The 17,743-nt window shown below is 35.6% G+C and overlaps 1 protein-coding gene across 5 annotated transcripts in view; it reads left to right on the forward strand.

The window, feature by feature from the left end:
• LOC129746801 (protein outspread) overlaps window positions 1-17,743 on the forward strand; it is a 609,098-nt gene that overhangs the window by 488,567 nt on the left and 102,788 nt on the right. For all 5 annotated transcript variants that reach the window (XM_055740681.1, XM_055740680.1, XM_055740684.1 and 2 more), the window contains 3 exons: window positions 10,325-10,513; window positions 10,616-10,679; window positions 11,624-11,935. In XM_055740681.1, coding sequence (XP_055596656.1) covers window positions 10,325-10,513; window positions 10,616-10,679; window positions 11,624-11,935 — 565 coding nt within the window. The remainder of the gene's footprint in view (window positions 1-10,324; window positions 10,514-10,615; window positions 10,680-11,623; window positions 11,936-17,743) is intronic.

Raw genomic sequence — 17,743 nt, forward strand, 5'->3', positions numbered from 1 at the left:
GATTTTGTGTCTTTTTGTTGTTGTTGTTCTTGTCTTGGGGAATGAAGGGTGCGATGCCCACTACGCTCTTTTATACAGCTTTTTGAATAAAATATAAAATGTTAAACTCCCTTGAAAGCTAACATGAACAGGATTTCCTTATTTATTATTAATATTTTATATGAATTTTAAAATTTATAATTTTTTAAAAATGCAATAAAATGTGCCATGGGTGGTACTTTGGCCTCACATCCACATTTTGAGACGAGACCACCAAATATGTACAAATATATCATTGTACGTCAAAATCGTATTCGACTGACAGCATGCAAAAGCCCTCTAAGCTTCCAAACAACCGTAACAAACATGTCTGACAGTCACTAAATGAGTGGAATTAAAATCTTCCTTGTACTGTTTGATCAAGTTTTGCATTCAATTTTCTTGGTAAATTAAGTTAAACGCTAATGTCACATTGCAAAGCTTCCTTCATGGGGGGATTGCATTTAAATACAGCAGTCTCCTATTCATGATATCCCAGTATTTCTGAATAGGGGGGAACTGGGGGCAGCTTGGGTGGGTTAAGATTTATCGGAACAAACTGGACCCTTTCTCTGCATACCATCCTTGAACGACTTTGCTGTGATAACAGCTTGCCAAATCTGGCCAAAACATTATGGGATGGTCGTGGGATCGAATGAACGGAAAAATTCGTTTTTGGGAGACACCATTTGTGGTATAGTTCTGGTATAGTTCGTATAGCTTCACAGATTTTGGCCACACTATTCTGTTTTATGGTCCGATTTGGCTGTTTGCTTGCTCGATACGACTTGATTCTTTCCCGGAGTCGAATTTTCCTAATGGTATTAGGGGCAGCACCGAATTTTCTGTCATAATCACGGTCCGAGAGATTGGAATTCCTCTTAATTGTCTTCAATATCTTATCACGCAGTTTCCGATCGACAGTTCCACTCCGACGGTTTCTGAACCGTCGTCAATGTTTCTTTATACCGTTTGAAAACGCGCCATACGGTATTTTTGAGCAATTTCAGCAGTTTAGCTAGACTAGATTCAGACCACAATGGATTTTCCAAATAACTGTGCATAATTTTTTCCTTTCTTTCGATCATATGTTAATTGTTTATAAAGTACTGTCGATTTGAGGAGTATCAAAAATACATACGTGAAGCTGACAAAATTTCCACGTAGGCGCCAACATCTTCCAAATCCGTCCACCAGGAGCGTCACAATGTGAGCAAAAGTTTGTTCCATTTATAAATGGAGCAAGCTTTATAATGTTCGATTTTGGCAATACGCCCGAACATTTTATGTAGCCAAAATCGAACGGTTTTTTTCTAGAATTTTTTTTACTTATTACTCAAAAAAAAAATTATAATTATTATCATAGGAGAGATAAGGGCATAATGGCCACCTTAAGAAAACGCTCATTTAACCATAGAGAACAGCTATAATATGTGAATTACATAATTGTTTCTTATTCAGACACTCAAATAGTGTATTGCCTAATTGGAGGAAACTTGAAAAAGTAGATAAAAACGTTTCAACAAGCATTTTAAAATTTTTTGCCGAAAGCTGAAAATTAGTCACTGTAGAGGCATAATGAGAACCCCCCCTGGGGCAGTATAAGCACCATTAATCGGGGCACGATGAGCGTTTTCTGTCGGGGAATCTAGCAGCGAATTTGACTCGATGAAGTTAACTGAATATTAATATAGCTACAGCTTGACTTGTTTTATCAGACGATTTGGCCTATTGGTAAGGTGTCGGAGAGGTGTAATCAGTAGACTCGAGTTCGATTCCTGGTAAAGATGATTTTTTTTCATTTATCGATGCATTTTGCACTAAACGGTGAGGCGTACGGTGGGATACTGGTCCATGTCGTACGACGCGAGGCTGTATCTGGGCGGGGGAGAAAATAGGTCAAGGTCAATTATTGCATGAAGAGTTCAGAAGTTTTTCGAGTTCAAACCATTGGAAGAAAATGTTTTGAATCTGAATCAGTTTTAAATTCTTGCTAGTATTTTTGAACTTTTGTACGTATTTTCTCTCGAGAAGGGTATGCCAATAGAGCATATGTAGTACATGCATTTGCACAAGCTTTATTCTTCTATATTTTCTTGTTTTGCCAATTTAAAATATGATTTTTCATTTAACTAATCTCTTTGCTCTCCTAGTAGTAACTCCGTTTAATAAAATCTCTTCACAAGTATTTAAATGTGAATAGCAAACGCATCGCTTACGGTCCCATTGCTTTTGGCTATCTGTCAATATTAACCGATTTGAAATGATAGAAGCTTGGGGGTGTTCTAAATTACATCAGTTATATTTGTTACATCAAGCGCAAAATTAGTGTATTTGTAGAAAAAAGGAATGCTTTTTATGCCCTAGGTGCCCGTTATGCCCTTATCTCCCCTACACATAACTTTAAGTAAATTTTGGCCATTTTTAGTGATTTTTAGTTTTTTATCTATTTTTTTTTATGCTTTAAGAATTTTCATTCTCCATCATTTTTTAGTCATTTTTGTCATATTTGTTTGTACATATTTGGTTTTAAATTATAGGAAATTTTCATGATTTTTGTCATTTTTGAGTGTCTTATTTTTTTTTTTTTGAATTTCCGATCGATTTTGGCACATTCGTCGAAATTGGATGTTGCCAAAATATAATACAGTGAGCATTCCTTATAAGCAACCTTTACACAAGCAACATTCTATTGAAGCAACCTCTGCATTAGCAACTTTTTTTATTCCAAAATTTCTGTACAAGCAACCATGGTTTTATTTTTCATTTTAATTTTCATTCTTCCGTAAAAATTGAGAAGAAAGGCAGAGTATCAATTTCTTTGAAAACAAAATTATTTATTATAAATGAACTCCAAGATGGCAAGACAACGACAGAGATCTGCAGAAGCTACAACATCCATAACTCGACTTTAACGAGGATAACGAGGAAAACTTGGAAGAATTCGCCTCAAAAATGTATGTTAATCAAAAAAAAATCAAGCGAATGAAGCCATTAAAAATTCCTGATCTTGATGTTAAACTATACGCATGGTTTTTACTACGGAGAGAAGCAAACGAATTGGTTTCAAACGAGATGCTCAAAGTTAAAGCACTAGATTTAATAAAGGTCACTCAATAGACACGAAGAATTTTCAGCCAGTGATGGCTGGCATGATAAATACAAAAAACACCACGGCATAAGAATTTTGATGGTTACCAGTGAAAAACTTTCCTGCAATGCTGAGAGTGCTGCTACATTTACAAGCGATTTCACATTTTCGTAGATGACGGAAAGAATTAAAGAAACATAAGCTATCAAAGAACGAAAGAACATAAGCCGTAAATATCATGAATTTTTCGAAAAAGATACAACGGCTCACCGACAGGACTTGAACCTGCAATCTCCGCTTCAGTACAACGGCGCGTTAGCCAATTCCACCACGGTGAACGTGATGAAACCGGCGAACCCGAGCAATCGAGCTCTGCCGATCAACTGCTGGACCTTCTATCGAAAACACAATGTATATCCCGCATGTGATCTTTCCCGCTATTGATATCTCTTGTTTCTCTAACCCCACCCATCGACTCGGGATTTAAGCCGAGCGAGCACATGGTCGATTGCTTCGGGTTTGCCGCAACTTACGGTCAGATGTAGAAGCGAATCAGTGCCGCTCAAGGTTCCGAGCAGACCAGTTACACAGGGAGGTGTTGCTCTGTTGAAATCAATACTGATGTTATGAAATCGTTTGGTACATCTTTGTACCTGAAAATAATCACATTTTCGTAGATGACGGAAAGAATTAAAGAAACATAAGCTATCAGGATATACATTGTGTTTTCGATAGAAGGTCCAGCAGTTGATCGGCAGAGCTCGATTGCTCGGGTTCGCCGGTTTCATCACGTTCACCGTGGTGGAATTGGCTAACGCGCCGTTGTACTGAAGCGGAGATTGCAGGTTCAAGTCCTGTCGGTGAGCCGTTGTATCTTTTTCGAAAAATTCATGATATTTACGGCTTATGTTCTTTCGTTCTTTGATAGCTTATGTTTCTTTAATTCTTTCCGTCATCTACGAAAATGTGATTATTTTCAGGTACAAAGATGTACCAAACGATTTCATAACATCAGTATTGAAGCGATTTCAAAAAGATTATTGCCGAAAATAGGTTTTTACCGGAACAGATCTAAAATTGTGACGAAACCGGAAATTTCAAAAAAACTGCTGTAGGACGGAAAAATCCATGAAGGAAAAGGGTTTGATGATGATTGGAAAATTAAAAAATCCTCGGTGTTTTAAAAATGTAAATTTACCACTGTATTACAAATCATCCAAAAATGCTTGGCAAACTTCTGCGCTTTTTAAGGAGTGGTACAACGATTTATTCATCCCTGAAGTTTCTCGTCACTTAGAAGCTAAAGGCTTACCAGTAAAAGCAATTTTATTGGTCGATAATGCCACCTGTCATGGGACAGCAAACACTTTTTCCCATGATGAAAACCTTAAGGTTATTTTTTTTTCCACCCAACAATACACCCTTGTTGCAACCACTTGACCAAATTGTCATAAAATCCCTTAAGCAACGGTATCGAAAGCTTCTTCTGTCAACACTCTTGGCGTTATGTGTAAACGGCAATAGCGACACGGTCTCAGCTCTTAAAAATATTAATTTAAAAGACGTTGCATTTTTGATAATTGAAGCCTGGAATGATGTCCCACGATCCGTTGTCATGAGTTCATTTGAACGTCTGTTTTCATCGATCGACGGAATAGAATTTAATATACCGGAAAATCATTTTGTGCAAGAGGGCAATAACCTCACAAGCAAGATCTCATTGGTTTTGCGACGATTTCGAGAAAAAGCAGATCTAAAAAGACTTAATTAATATTATTTTAAGTATGTAATAAAATATAAAACTGCTTATTTATCTATAAACCACAAAACTGATTTTTCTTAAAATTTATATTCCTTTTTTCTATATAAGCAATTTTTTCTACATAAGAAACTTTTTTGAAAAAATTGGTTCAGATTAGTTGCTTGTATAGAATGCTCACTGTATTGCCAAAATCAAATGTTAAAAAAATCGAATATTGCAAATGTTAGTATAAGGAAAAATAGAGCATATCCTTAGAAAAACGGCTTATTCAACCCATTTGAGATGGCGACTTTTTTCAAAGGTGGACCCCAGTACCAAGAGAATTATTTTTCGAAATGAAGAAAATCATGGTTAATTTATTTTATGAAAATATATTATCGGCTATATCGGTGAAATTTTATATTCTTCGAGAAAGACTATTTAAGAACTAAACAATTATAGACGAATAGAAGTTTAGAAGGGTAATTTTAATTTGAAAAACTATTCATCACATTTCATCTCGGGCCTACTACATACTTTGCAGTGGTAGATACAGCTAGGGTGAGTGCTCCTACTTTGGACCTAGAGCCTACTTTAGTCCTAAAATGCCGAAAATTGAAAATAATTCATTGTGCTGGCATAAAATAAAGATATTCCTATGCACACAATGAACTCTTATTCTTCCTGAACCCTACCATACCGTTTTTTGCCATTAAAAGTCTTTCTGATAAAAATTTTCAACGTTTTTAAAAATGTACCTCTTCATCAGTGGTAAATCAGACAGCTCATTTAGTGGGGCGCGTATTGAGAAATTAGAGTGTTTAAAGAAAAATCACGATTTTTTACTTTCAAAGCCAAAGTTTAAAGGGAAATTACTTCCACTGTGAAGAATATGAACCATACTACCCATTTTTCCAAAAATTCATGAAAATCAATGGAAAACTCGGAAAATTTGCAAAGGGTCCATATATAGGAAACTTTCGACTTTGATGTTCCATGTTTAGACCTGATGTCACCAAATCTTTGTATCAAAACCAACAAATTAACAATTTTTGCGAATTTTTAATTGGGGCATAATTCAGAACCAATATTGAATATTTCCAACATTTTTGCCAGATTTACGCAATTAAACTATAGGTAAGTAAACACAATCAAGTTTCAGCTATCGTTTTGCTGATAGAGCTGACGGGGAATAAAAGTGTTTGTGATATTTATTACAGAAATATAAGTTATTTAAGTATTAAAAAGCTGTAATACTATTTTATGATAGTAATTGATTTAAGTTTACATTTATAATAAATTTGTTTATTTTTCTTTCTAAAAATCAATTTTTTTATAAAAGTTTTAGTTCTAGGTCCAATGTAAGGAACCGGTCCAGTACCAAAATAGGAACAGTAGGTTCAAAGTTGGAAATTTAAATCATCCATATCTTTGCAAATCTCTCAATAATGGCGAAACCCATGTTGAAAATTTTCATTGAAACTTGCAGATAAGATCATGACTTATAAATGAACTTCCTGGAGGATATAAATTTCCCGTCCATTCGTGAGAAAACCTCGATTATTTAAAAACCACCGCTTAATGGGTCCAAAGTAGGGCAACTAACCCTAATATTGTGGCTACCACCACACAATAGTAGGCCATGCGTGGTTTGTCCACAAGCGGAAACTTACAGTGCGAACGAACATAAAGATGAAATGTGATCGCTTAGAAAAGCTCCAAAGTTATAGGAATGATAGGTTTATTTGGTTTTCGAGAAATTGAGAAAACAAAAAAATATTTTTTCTGGGAATTTTTCTATTCCTGTGTAAAATTTTTTCCAGCACACGTTTTTACTCAATACTTATTTAAAACTGTTCATAAAATTACAATTATTTTTGTTGTAATGATCGGTAACTTACAGAAGTAATATTTCAATGCACATTAAAGAAACTTGTGTACAACTCGCGTTCTTACACAGCAAAAATTATTTCCTGTAAAATTACGCAAATGTCCTGTAACAAAAAGGAGCAGGAGCAGGAGCATTTTACAGGTCGAAAAACAAATAACGTGACATTTAATTTTCAGTGTACAACTTTTTTACAGGACATTTGCTGTAATAATAAATGAATCTTCGTTAACTTTCAAGGAAAACAATTTAAAATTACAGGTTTTGTTAATTACAGGTTGATTTATTTTAAAGGTTGTAGTTTCAGTGACACGTAATAGTCAAATTTTTTTTCTGCGTACGTGTATTATACTAAATAGCACCTTGAAATGAGCGTAATTTTTTCAGCATTTTATAAAAGCCCGGAAAGAACGGAACGTTAAAGTTTCATAAATTTTAATTCTTATTCCAATGTTCGGAAAATCGCCCAAGAAAAGCAATCAGGATTCGTTTCAAGCTAGAATACTTACACCTCCGAGTGCTGTGATACGCACGTGGTGAAAATATCCGTTGAATGTTTGTCGAACATCAACACTAACTAGATACATAAAAATATACAATGCCCCATCGGGGGCTACCGTTGCTATTCGTCACGTGGCTAATCGACGGTGATCGACATACTTGATGATAAATTTTAAACGTCGTTCCCACAATCATTCAATAACGCCTGTCCTCGCATCATTGTTGATAATGTTCGTTATTGATAGACGATCATGAATGTCTCAGAAAGAAAATCTGAAGCCATAGCACATGCTGGACAATTCATTGCGGTTACTTAGTAATGATTTTGTTCTTCTACGCAAAGCGAAAAATTAAAAAATCATATTGAAACCTTTATGCATCGCTCAGAACTGATACATATCAGTTGTGATCCTAGAAGGTTGAAAACCATCAAGGAAGGCAATCACCATCGAGACGTTCTTTGCTGATAGTCTGCGTCTTTCTTTACCACATCATGTTTTGCGGGAATGTTTCAAATACAGAAGCGTCGTTGTCATGCATGATTGTTTATATGATTTGGTTGAAGAAGAAAAAATTGACTGCTTCGATTTTCGGAACATTGTCTTATTCTTCTTCTTCTTCTTCTTTTTCTTCTTCTTCTTCTATCACCAACATAGCCAAAACATGTAAGCATTCTGGAAAATTAAAAACTTATGTCCTTCATTTTATTTTTCAACATAATATCTGTTACATTTTAAACCGCCTTGCAGATATTACTACGGCCAGGCCAACCATGTGGTAATTACCGCATAAGATATTAGAGTAAGGTTGCCAAGTTGCCTGGATTTATCCGGAATTGCCCGGATATTTGACACAAAATTTAAAAACAGTCCGGCTCCATTGCCCGGATTTCGTTGAGAAAACCCGGATTTTGCCCGGATTTTTTAACTTTATTTTTAAAATCTAACAAAAAACTCAAATTGAGTTATTATAATTTTCAAATAGCAGTTTTTTATGACAAATTTTATCCAAGTAATCATGACTGGTGTTTTGGAAGTCTAAAATAACGATTGAAAATCTGCTGATGTGATTTGATGAAAAAAAAAGTTAAAGAGGTTGTACATAAGCCCCGACCGCAAGGTTAACGTAGAATTACGATAGCCGGTCCTGTGTCAATAAGATATGTTTCATAATAAATTTTTTTACTCGGAAAATTTTGATCGTTTTGATATGAATTATATATTCATTCATCAACTATCACGGCCAATTGAGACTGATTGTAGCTCTAGACAATTGCATAGCAAAAGGCGGGAAAATATTTGTAGCTGCTTCAAAATCCAATGCAACTGAGCCAATGCGCCTGCAATTTTTCAACTACAAACCTCAAGCTTTTTATCAAACGCTTCGGAGTAAAGCTTTAAAGATTCAATATTATGCGTTAAATTCGAATGAACTTTAATGAAAAGCGCACTTAATATAAAATTATTTAGAGAGTGATTTTTTTTTCAGGTTTTTCCAATGAAATTTTTTGCTTGAATAAATATTATATGTCAATGAATGGTGTCATACTCAAACTTCTACACATTTTAATTTCGTGAAATTTTTCTGTTCAGGAATCGGGACCGCGAATTACTTTTCAATTTTTTATCAAAGTTCTGATTTAAGATTTGAACCGTGGAATTATCTTTGCCATGCACAATAAAAACTTTATTTCAAATTTCATCTCTATAGAAGAACGTAATCGAAAAGTAACGAAAGGTTTATCATTTTAATCAAATGTTGTAAAATTTTTTAATATTAAAAAAATTACAGGTGGCCATACAAAAAAAAATTAAAATGATTTTTTTTTTAAAAGTGACTCATGCCTTTGTAAAGTAGCTTGGAGCATTTAGTTGGCTGACCCCGCAGATGTGAAAAATTGTTGAATCTGGACGATGCTGATGTGGTTTGGTGGGCTTTTGGCCTTTTGGGTGCCTTTGAGTTTGATTTTCTCAAAGGAACCGAATGTTTCAAGGTTATGTTTATGTACTGGCAACTCTATGCCAGGCCACTGCTGCACCAGTTCAACATGATGGTGGTGAAGCATAATGAATGCTCCAGGTTTCAGTGAAAATGGTTTACTCAGCCGAGCATAGTTGTCCTCGTCGTCCTGATGAAGAACTTCAAACAGCACAATCCTAGCAAGCGGCCTTCTCTCAACAGCATTGCACACATTTTTGGTCGCAACAACCGACCGACCGGGAAAAAGACCAAATACCAAATGAAACCGGGTCGGGGCAATCCTTGCTTTTTTATAACTTCGCATCTAGTGCAGCATCTAGCCGACCCAAAATGTTGTTCGGAAAAGATGTCCGTGAAAGAGGCGTTTTTCGTGACGCGAGATCTGTTCGCGAATTTCAATTTGCCCCCCTATAGTGTTGCCGTAAGACGTAATTCTACGTCAAAATATTTAAAGTGTTTTCTTCTTGATTTTTACTGAATAATTCCGTGGTTTTGACCAAATTTGCACGGATTTTGCGTTGAACATTTTGAAATCAAATGACCGGATTATGGCAGGATTTAAGTTAAAATTGGCTGGATTTGCTCGGCCCGGATACGTGAGAGAAAAGTCTGGCAACCTTATACTAGAGTAAATGGAGGAGTAAAGCGTGGAGTTCTCTGCCAAACGCTTCATATTTATATGCGTATGTACATGATTTTAGAATTGGAATGCAAACTTTTAATATATTGAATAATGTAAAGTTTGAAAAGTAAAATGGTTACATCTCACAAATAAATCATTATTTTTATCGACCGCAAACTACTTCCTCGAGTCCGGATCCGTAAGCTAGGAAAAGCTGGGACTAATTTGATACCGGAACCAATTGTAGCCCAATTTTCTGAAACCCATTTGATTTCTCTTCCCACATTTTGCAGAATATGAGTTTTTGTGTTAATTTGCCCAAGCATTTCCTACGATTGTATTCACAACGTTTATAAATCACTTGAATTTGATTTCGGTAACACTTTTTCCATTTAAACCTTAAAGTTTCTTAAATTTTAATTAGGCCATGGTGCTACTTCTCACTGCTAACATTAAATCTATTCAACTTTTTCCTTATCGCAGCCGGAAACGATTCCCCAGGCAATTGTGGACATGACCAAGGTGCTCGAGGTAACCACAGCCGAAGACGTCACCAGCCATCCCCACTCGATTGCCATAACGGCCCCCGAAAGGGTCACATTTGTCAAAGGCACCTGCCCAGAGGAAACCAAATGGTGGTTCAACGTTCTGTCTGCCTTCCCGAAATCAAAGGTACATTTGAAAAACAAAAACCAATCCGCTACCTGAGCTGATAATGATTTCCGTTCGTTCGCTAATGTCATCAATCATCCATCTTTTGTTTTTTTTTTGCAGGGTCGCCACAAACGAAATGCAACTTTTCCTGGAGGTCAGGCAACCACCATTCTGCAGTCGCAACGTAAGTTTTTGTTTTTTTTGGGGTGAAAATTTCTTTTGCGCGGTGGTGGGTCCTCCTAGCGTAATCAAACGAAGCGGTTAATGTGAAAAGTCGTGGCTTATCTTTAAACGCCTCTGGCCGCAGCCGTACTCGGACATCGAGATGAGAAAATATGATTTTCATGTCGGCCTTAAAAGTGCATTTAGTATGAAAAATGTTGCATCTAGCAGCAGCTACTACAGACAGTGTGAATGTGCAACGCCAGTCGAAGCAGGCGGAACCGTACAAAATAGTCTTCAAGTAGACTGATTGCTCAGAAAGCCAACCCGCCTGCTATGTTCATATGTTACAAATGACGGGGAACCCGTTATGCAATCAATAATAGCTAATGATCTGAGAAGGCAATGGAACAGCAGAACGAGTTTTTTTACGAGTGATTGCAAACTGGATGTACGATTCGATCGTAATCGTTGTTGTTTTACTATCGCCTCCGTTATCTTCTTATGAGTTTATATAATTTCGCGCTGGTGTGTAATCGGTGCTTTACAGAACTTACTTCTGTCATCAGACTCATGCTTCTGCAGAAAAGGCCCGTTCGAACAATTTAATGCCGTCAGTAGGCTGAAAAATTGGCATATTTTTTCACAAAAGGGTGCCTTCTGATTGCGAATAACCCATCATGTGAAACCGCATATCATTAGAAGAGTAGGCGATGCAAATGATATCAATAGGGAAAGCAACTTTTCTCATTTCTTATGTTAATTTATTCATATTTTCACGAGAATTCCCAGCATAGAACAAATTTCTCATTTCGCAAATTGTCCATTCAGAAAGTACCGCTAGAACTGCACAAATTTTCTTCTATAGAAATAAGTAGAATGCCAATAGTAATTGCATTTCTCCTTTTCAACGTTTTTTTTTTTTCTTTCTACTGAAAATGATGGCCCGAATAATGGAACAAACAGCCCCAGTCGTTGGTCGGAATCGGCACAATTCCTACCACAAAGACCTACTGCCATCGCCCATCGGCAATCTGGATGCACTGACGGCGCCCTGCTCCTGGAGTCCGGAGATTGTCATGGACACCGAAGATGAGCTGAGAATACTGGCGGCGGATGAGAACGATCTGAACGCTAATAATGAAAATTGCAACGGCAGCAAAAACAACAACAACAACAGCAACACCAATGGTACCGGTAGCATCACCATTATTTCTGGGAGTGGCGGTGGCTCCAACAGTAGCTCCAACAATAACATCAAGAATATAAATGCCAAAGGTAAGTGGGGCCTAAAAAGTTTGAGCAGTAAATTTCAATTTATCTTCACCGAAGACTTGTATAAAAATCAACGCGAATCAAGGGGGGTAAACAGAAGGTAATTCGATCTATTAAATTACAGAATAGCTGCGCTCGCCTCGCCTACTTACTGTAAAAGTCAACAATTCTAGTAATTTAACCCTAATCCGCCCTTGAGTGCCTATATGATACTATTGGAAGTTTGGCGGCTTGTAGCTTTGCTCGGGTGCATCCAAATAAAACAACTTCTTCGGGGACCCTCAATGAATTCTTGAAATCTTGAACTTTGCATCATTCATTGTTTTATGGACGCACCCTGAAACCCCAAAAAAAATTATCTAATCAGACCTAGAGTGTCAATTTGACACTCCTCGCTTAAAACCGGTATATCTCTCTTGTTTCTCAATCGATTTTTACTAAATTTATAGTTTTGGAAACCTCTAAATTTAACTTAAATATAACTCCCAAATGTCATTCACCTCCAGCACTTCGGCTTTCCATCATTCAAAGTCTAAGAAAAAAAACCCGAAAAAACATGCTTCGGAAAAAAGACTGTAAATCAGTTACGGAATGTTAAAAATATTTCACTTAATGTCCAAGAAGCTGAAGTTAATAGCTATACGTTGCACATAAGGGTATATTTTTTGGAATGTTTTAAGATCATACTCAAAAACCAGTGCAAAGTTGAATTTGAGTGCAAGAAAATCCTAGAAATTGCAAATTCACAAAAAGTTCGAAAAACTGCTACCTTTGAAAATTCGTCAAAAATTTTGTGTATCGTTTTTGACATTGTAAAAATGCAAAAATGTGCCACATTGCGTCAACTTTTCAATCCTCTTTTCTAAATTTATCTCATGTGACTAAAACAATTTTGACGGTTTATTGGTTGAAAATTACGGTTTTCACACCACTTTATTACATTTTTTGTGGTCATGATCCTTAAAAATTCCAAAAAATATATCCTTATGTGCAACGTATAGCTGTTAACTTCAGCTTTATTAAACATTAAATGATTTTTTTTAACATTCCGTAGCTGATCTACAGTCTTTTCAACGAAGCATGTTTTTCGGATTTTTTTTCCAAGACTTTGAATAACGGAAAATTAAAGTGTTGAAGCTGAATATTGACTGAGAAGCCTGTTTGAGTTACATCTCGAGATTTCCGAAACTATAAGTGTTGTATTAATCGGTTAGGAAACAAGAGAGATTATTGGTTTTTTTAGTCAGGAGTGTAAAATCGACACTCCAGGGACTATAACACGGGTAAAAATTTCAAGTACGGATTTGAGTAAATAACCTTGCGCAGAATAAAAAAGACATGGTATGTTGTTCATCAAAGATATTGACAGTATGTATTACCATCTAAGCAACCGTCTCAGAGGTATGAGCCATGAAGTTTTCCGTAACTTTGATGTGCACAATCGTGAATCATCAGCATAACTTACCCTAATATATTACCGATTGTATATTCATACTTACCCACAAAAAACGCATAAAAAAGCAAAAAATAAAGGAAACATTTCGCACTCTATGAGCATGATGAATAATTATTGCTGGGAACAGTTTTAATTCTTTCTACTGAGAAACAATTTCCATGAAAAATTTATGTCAGGAAATACTGACAATCAAAAGCTAATTGTAACACGTTTTGTAGTAACGTTCAAGCTTTCAGGATGATGGATAATTTTCAAGTACGAAATGTACCAAGAAAGAATCATCAGATTTGTTTCAAAGTATCAATCATTTTTTTAGATGCATTAGTTGAGTCTAAAAGAAGTGTGAACGTTGCTGATTCAAGTGCTAGAAAATGATTAAATTGGCGGCAACAAAGAAGGCCAGCGCGTAAGATAAGTTCAAGGATGACTAGATCAACATGCTGTCAAGGCAAGCTCAACCGATTCTGGTAGTTGATGAACGATGGCTCGTCACGTTTGGTTTTAAAACAAAACATATTATATTGAAATCTAATCCAAAGTTGCATCGTCACCCAAGGAATCTATTGTCGGTCCATCAACCAACAGCATCCGAGAGCCTGACCGCCAAAACGTGATGCCATTTTCATCTAATCTCCAGTAGTGGTAGATTTGACGTTATTGAGCGTTTTGTGGAATGTACACCGAATCTAAAAGCACCCCATGATCATTAGTTTATTCGCTGCAGTTAGCTTTAGTGGGTAAAGATTGATCCATCGCTCCGTTTGTGTTTCAATGACATTCTTAATTGCAGGAACCAACCAACCAGAATCCGATGTGTTATGTGATCGGGAAGCACGACTTAAGAAGTGAATGGATCAAATAAACTGATCTACAACTCCCTTCCCATGTTCATACGTTTGTTTTCGAAACCTACTGATTTCGGATACGTTAAGCCACTTGCCAATCGTGGGAGTATTTATATACCTACACTAGAAAGATTTCAAGATTGAGTTGTGAATTATGGTGGTGATATTTTAAATCGTTCTACAGTATGAAATTGCACGATTTAGCTAAACTAAATTTATGAGGCTTTGTTTAGATCAATTGAATCAGTTCAGAAGCGTGTGGAATTCTACATTAATCCGAACAATCGGTTCTCATATCATTTTATTTTAAGCTCAGAAGTATACAGCCATTCTTATGCAGTTAATAGATCGGAGTTTAATTTTCCATTAAGTTCTGTAGGAATGCACAAGTATCGATTTGATATCGAGGACCTCATTAGGGTGTCTCGTGGCTGACTTAGACTAGAAAATTTTAAAGAAAAGTAGGCCTATCGTGTGAGATTGTTCCCATGGAATCAAATGAAGGCTATTTGAGCTACCACACGCTTCGAAAGATTGGGTTATTGCTGATTTTACCCACAAACATTTTGAACCAAATGAGACTTATCTTGTGTGATTTTTTTCAAGAAATCGCATGGATGCTATTTGAGCCACAGCACTCGTCAGAAGATGGAGCTATGACTGTTTTACTTTCAATTCCTCTAAATTTTTAATATAGTTCAGAAAATGCTTGTTCGGGTTTCGCAATTTTGAATCAAATGAGATCTATCTTATGTGATTTTTTCCGAGGAATCGAATTAAGGCTATTTGTGCCACCGTACGCATTGGAATATGGAGTCCTGTTTTGGTTGTGTGGTTTTCCCGAGAAATCGAATGAAGGCTTTTTGAGGCACCGCAGGCTTCGGAAAATGGAGCTATGGCTGAAATATGTTTGGGGAATTTAAGATAAAACAGCCATAACTCTATTTTTCGATGCGGTTTAAATTTTCAATCCAAACATGCTTTTTCTAAAATATTTTAAAAATGTAGGGGAACTGATGTTAAAGCAGCCATAACTCCATTTTCCGATGCGTGCGTTGGTAGCAATGGCATTCATTAAATTCCTCGAAAAAACAAAAAAAAAACACTAGATAAGTCGCATTTGCTCCAAAAACTTCCAGTCCAAACCAGCTTATTCTGAACTATATAAAAAATGTTGGAAAATTGGGTAAAATGGCCATTACACTAGTTTCTGATGCGTGTGGTGGCTCAAATAGTCTTCAATCGATTTCTCGCGAAAAATCACACAAGATTGGTCTGGTTTTGTTCAAAATTTTCCAATTCGAACCAGTGTTTTTCTGGATTTTTTTTACAAAAAATGGAGTTTAAAAGGCATATCTGCATTAGTCAGCCCGTGTGGCGTCTGCAAATATTTCCAATTGATTCTCCACATTTCCGCTAAAGAAAAGTATATTATCATCGATTTGATCCGTGTAGGAGTTAAGATATTAAACTTCTTCGCGGTTTATACACTTTTTCCCCATTGTACAGTGTCGGAGGCTTCAGACAAGGTTAACTCTTTTGAAAATAGGCATGGATTTCTTTGGTCGCAATAAGCTAAATGGAAATATCTAAAATTTAATAAAAATCTTTTTTTTTAATGTTTCAAATTTGTTCTTAATTAAAAGCTGAAGAAAAAAAGACAGTTCTATCTGGTTTAAGTAATTTTTGCAAAATCATGACATCTAGTAACTCTTAATCCTGGTAACCTTAATTTTTTTTCTTCAAATGATAGAGAAAATAATTTCATCAGAACAAAAAACATTTTTATGCTAAAATAATATTTCTGAAAAATAGATGGAAAATCTGTCAGTGCTGCTAGTTTCTTTTTAAGAAAAAAGAATGCTCTGTGTGGGACGTTATAACTTTTTTGTCGCACCTCAATTTCGCCATCTTTGGCAAAGTTGTAGCCAGAATGTTTTCCAGTAAGCTCCATATTATAATATCATTTGCATTTCGTGAGAACAAAATATCCAAGAAAAACAAAAGTGACATACTCCGAACAAGTTATAGCTTTTTCATAGAGGAGAGTGGGGTATCGTGGGCTATGGGGAAACGTGGGCCACTTTTAATATCTCAGATGTGTGTTGAGATAAAAATCTCAAGCCAACTGTCATCGTCGTCGCTTTGCGTGAGCATATATTCCTATATGTTGTTGGCTGAAATACGCATTATATGCTTCTTTTATTTATCAAGCTAAAAAAGTAAGAAAAATTTACTTACATAATTAAAAAAACACCCGCTAATTTCATCGATGGGGAACCTAAAGTGCATAACAAACATAAGCTTATACGCTTATGATCTTAGTTTTGTCATGATCTTTCACGTGGAAAAGGAATATTTGATCAAACATCAATAAGTCACACAAACGCAACCAATTTGCAAATCATAGCTTGTGGGAATCGTGGGCCAAACATCTTGAATCACCTATATTTTTATGTTTTTATACACATTCAGAACTTAAAATACGTTTTTCCTGTCTGTAAAGTTTTCTTATGCCAAATGAAGAGTTATGAAAAATATTTTGTCCATCCTATATAAGAAATTTTGCCAAAACGTTCGCGAGCCAGGTTTTGGAATCTATGCGGTCATACACAGCTCTCTTTTTTATTTCGTCATCTGAAATTGCTTTAAAATAACGAAATGAATTAGGAAATCACAGTTTTGGGTCAACTCATAAACTTTGGTCAATTTGGATTTGGTGGCCCACGATTCCCCACCATTTTTCAAAATCCAAAAAATATTGCTTTTTTTCAAACAGTCAGAATGTAGAGAAAATAACTTATTAAAAACTTTAAAAAAAATACCTTATGATACCTAAAAAATGTAGAAAACCATACCAATTTTTATTTTCATTTTATCTTTTATAATAAAGAAGTTATGGAACAACGAAAAAAAGTGGCCTGTGATTCCTCACTCTCCCATACATAATTTTTAATCAAAATTCGGGTAGTTAAATCTCATTTTAAAAATCTGCAAAAAAAAAATATATCGCTCGTAACTATTGGCCAAAAAGAAAACTTTTCAGGCAACACGGTTTTTGAAATTCGGATAAAGTTGCAAAACGACACATCCTAATCCACATGGGGACCGAATGTCAAAAAGGTCCTTAATAAAAAAAAAAAAAAATAATCCTCATGTCTTTGTAGGCATTTCTTAGAATCACTGGATTCTGGGATTGTACTCGAAAAATCTGTGACAGTTTTTTGTTGCGCTACTTTAATCAATTTTATTGAAAAGTCATTGAAAAAAAAATGAAAAAAATTACAAAATTATGTGAAATCTGTGAAATATTTCAAAAACTCTGTGATGTGTGACAAAACATTCTGTAAAATTACTGTTTTTTCCTGTTGTTATATAATGATTGGAATATTGATTTCAAAGTTTGATATCAAACTTCACGTCCATGTTCAAGTGGAATGTTAAAAAAAAGACATACACCGACTTAAGGCTATGATCATTTAGTATCCGGGCACTTTATTTCGGTGATAG

The sequence above is a fragment of the Uranotaenia lowii genome, chromosome 2 (assembly GCF_029784155.1).
Source record: "Uranotaenia lowii strain MFRU-FL chromosome 2, ASM2978415v1, whole genome shotgun sequence".
Classification (NCBI taxonomy): Eukaryota; Metazoa; Arthropoda; class Insecta; order Diptera; family Culicidae; genus Uranotaenia; species Uranotaenia lowii.